Consider the following 319-nt stretch of genomic DNA (forward strand, 5'->3'; position numbering starts at 1 on the left):
GAGTCGGGGGAGAGGGACAGCACGTCGAAGGAGCCGGGGAAGTCCAGGGGCATGGGAGGCATTGTGTCTGCGGGGGAAGAAATGGAGTGTGAGCTTAGGAAGGCGGGGACCCGACCCCGGCTCCCTAAGTGTTCCCCCTTTCCAGGAGTCCTGAACCTCAGCCTCCTGTAGCCCCACGCCACTCGAGGAGTTCAGCTCTTACCATCGGGCTCCACCTGTCCCGTCAGGATGTCATCGATGCTCCGGTTCGGAAGCAGCTGCGTGAGGGCAGAAGCGGAGTGAATCTGGGACTCGGCCCCGGGCCCGGACGCGACACCAC

The 319-nt window shown here is 64.3% G+C and overlaps 1 protein-coding gene across 1 annotated transcript in view; it reads right to left on the reverse strand.

Annotated features, from left to right (window-relative positions):
* Positions 1-5: 5 nt before the first annotated feature.
* The window catches only part of MAMSTR (MEF2 activating motif and SAP domain containing transcriptional regulator), a gene marked incomplete at both ends in the record, with an annotated part of 2,822 nt that continues 2,508 nt past the window's right edge, over positions 6-319 (reverse strand). Inside the window, 2 exons of the mRNA XM_023526823.1 lie at positions 6-67; positions 203-310. Of these exons, the coding sequence (XP_023382591.1) occupies positions 6-67; positions 203-310 (170 nt within the window). The remainder of the gene's footprint in view (positions 68-202; positions 311-319) is intronic.

This window comes from Pteropus vampyrus, unplaced genomic scaffold, assembly GCF_000151845.1.
Source record: "Pteropus vampyrus isolate Shadow unplaced genomic scaffold, Pvam_2.0 Scaffold10097, whole genome shotgun sequence".
NCBI lineage: Eukaryota > Metazoa > Chordata > Mammalia > Chiroptera > Pteropodidae > Pteropus > Pteropus vampyrus.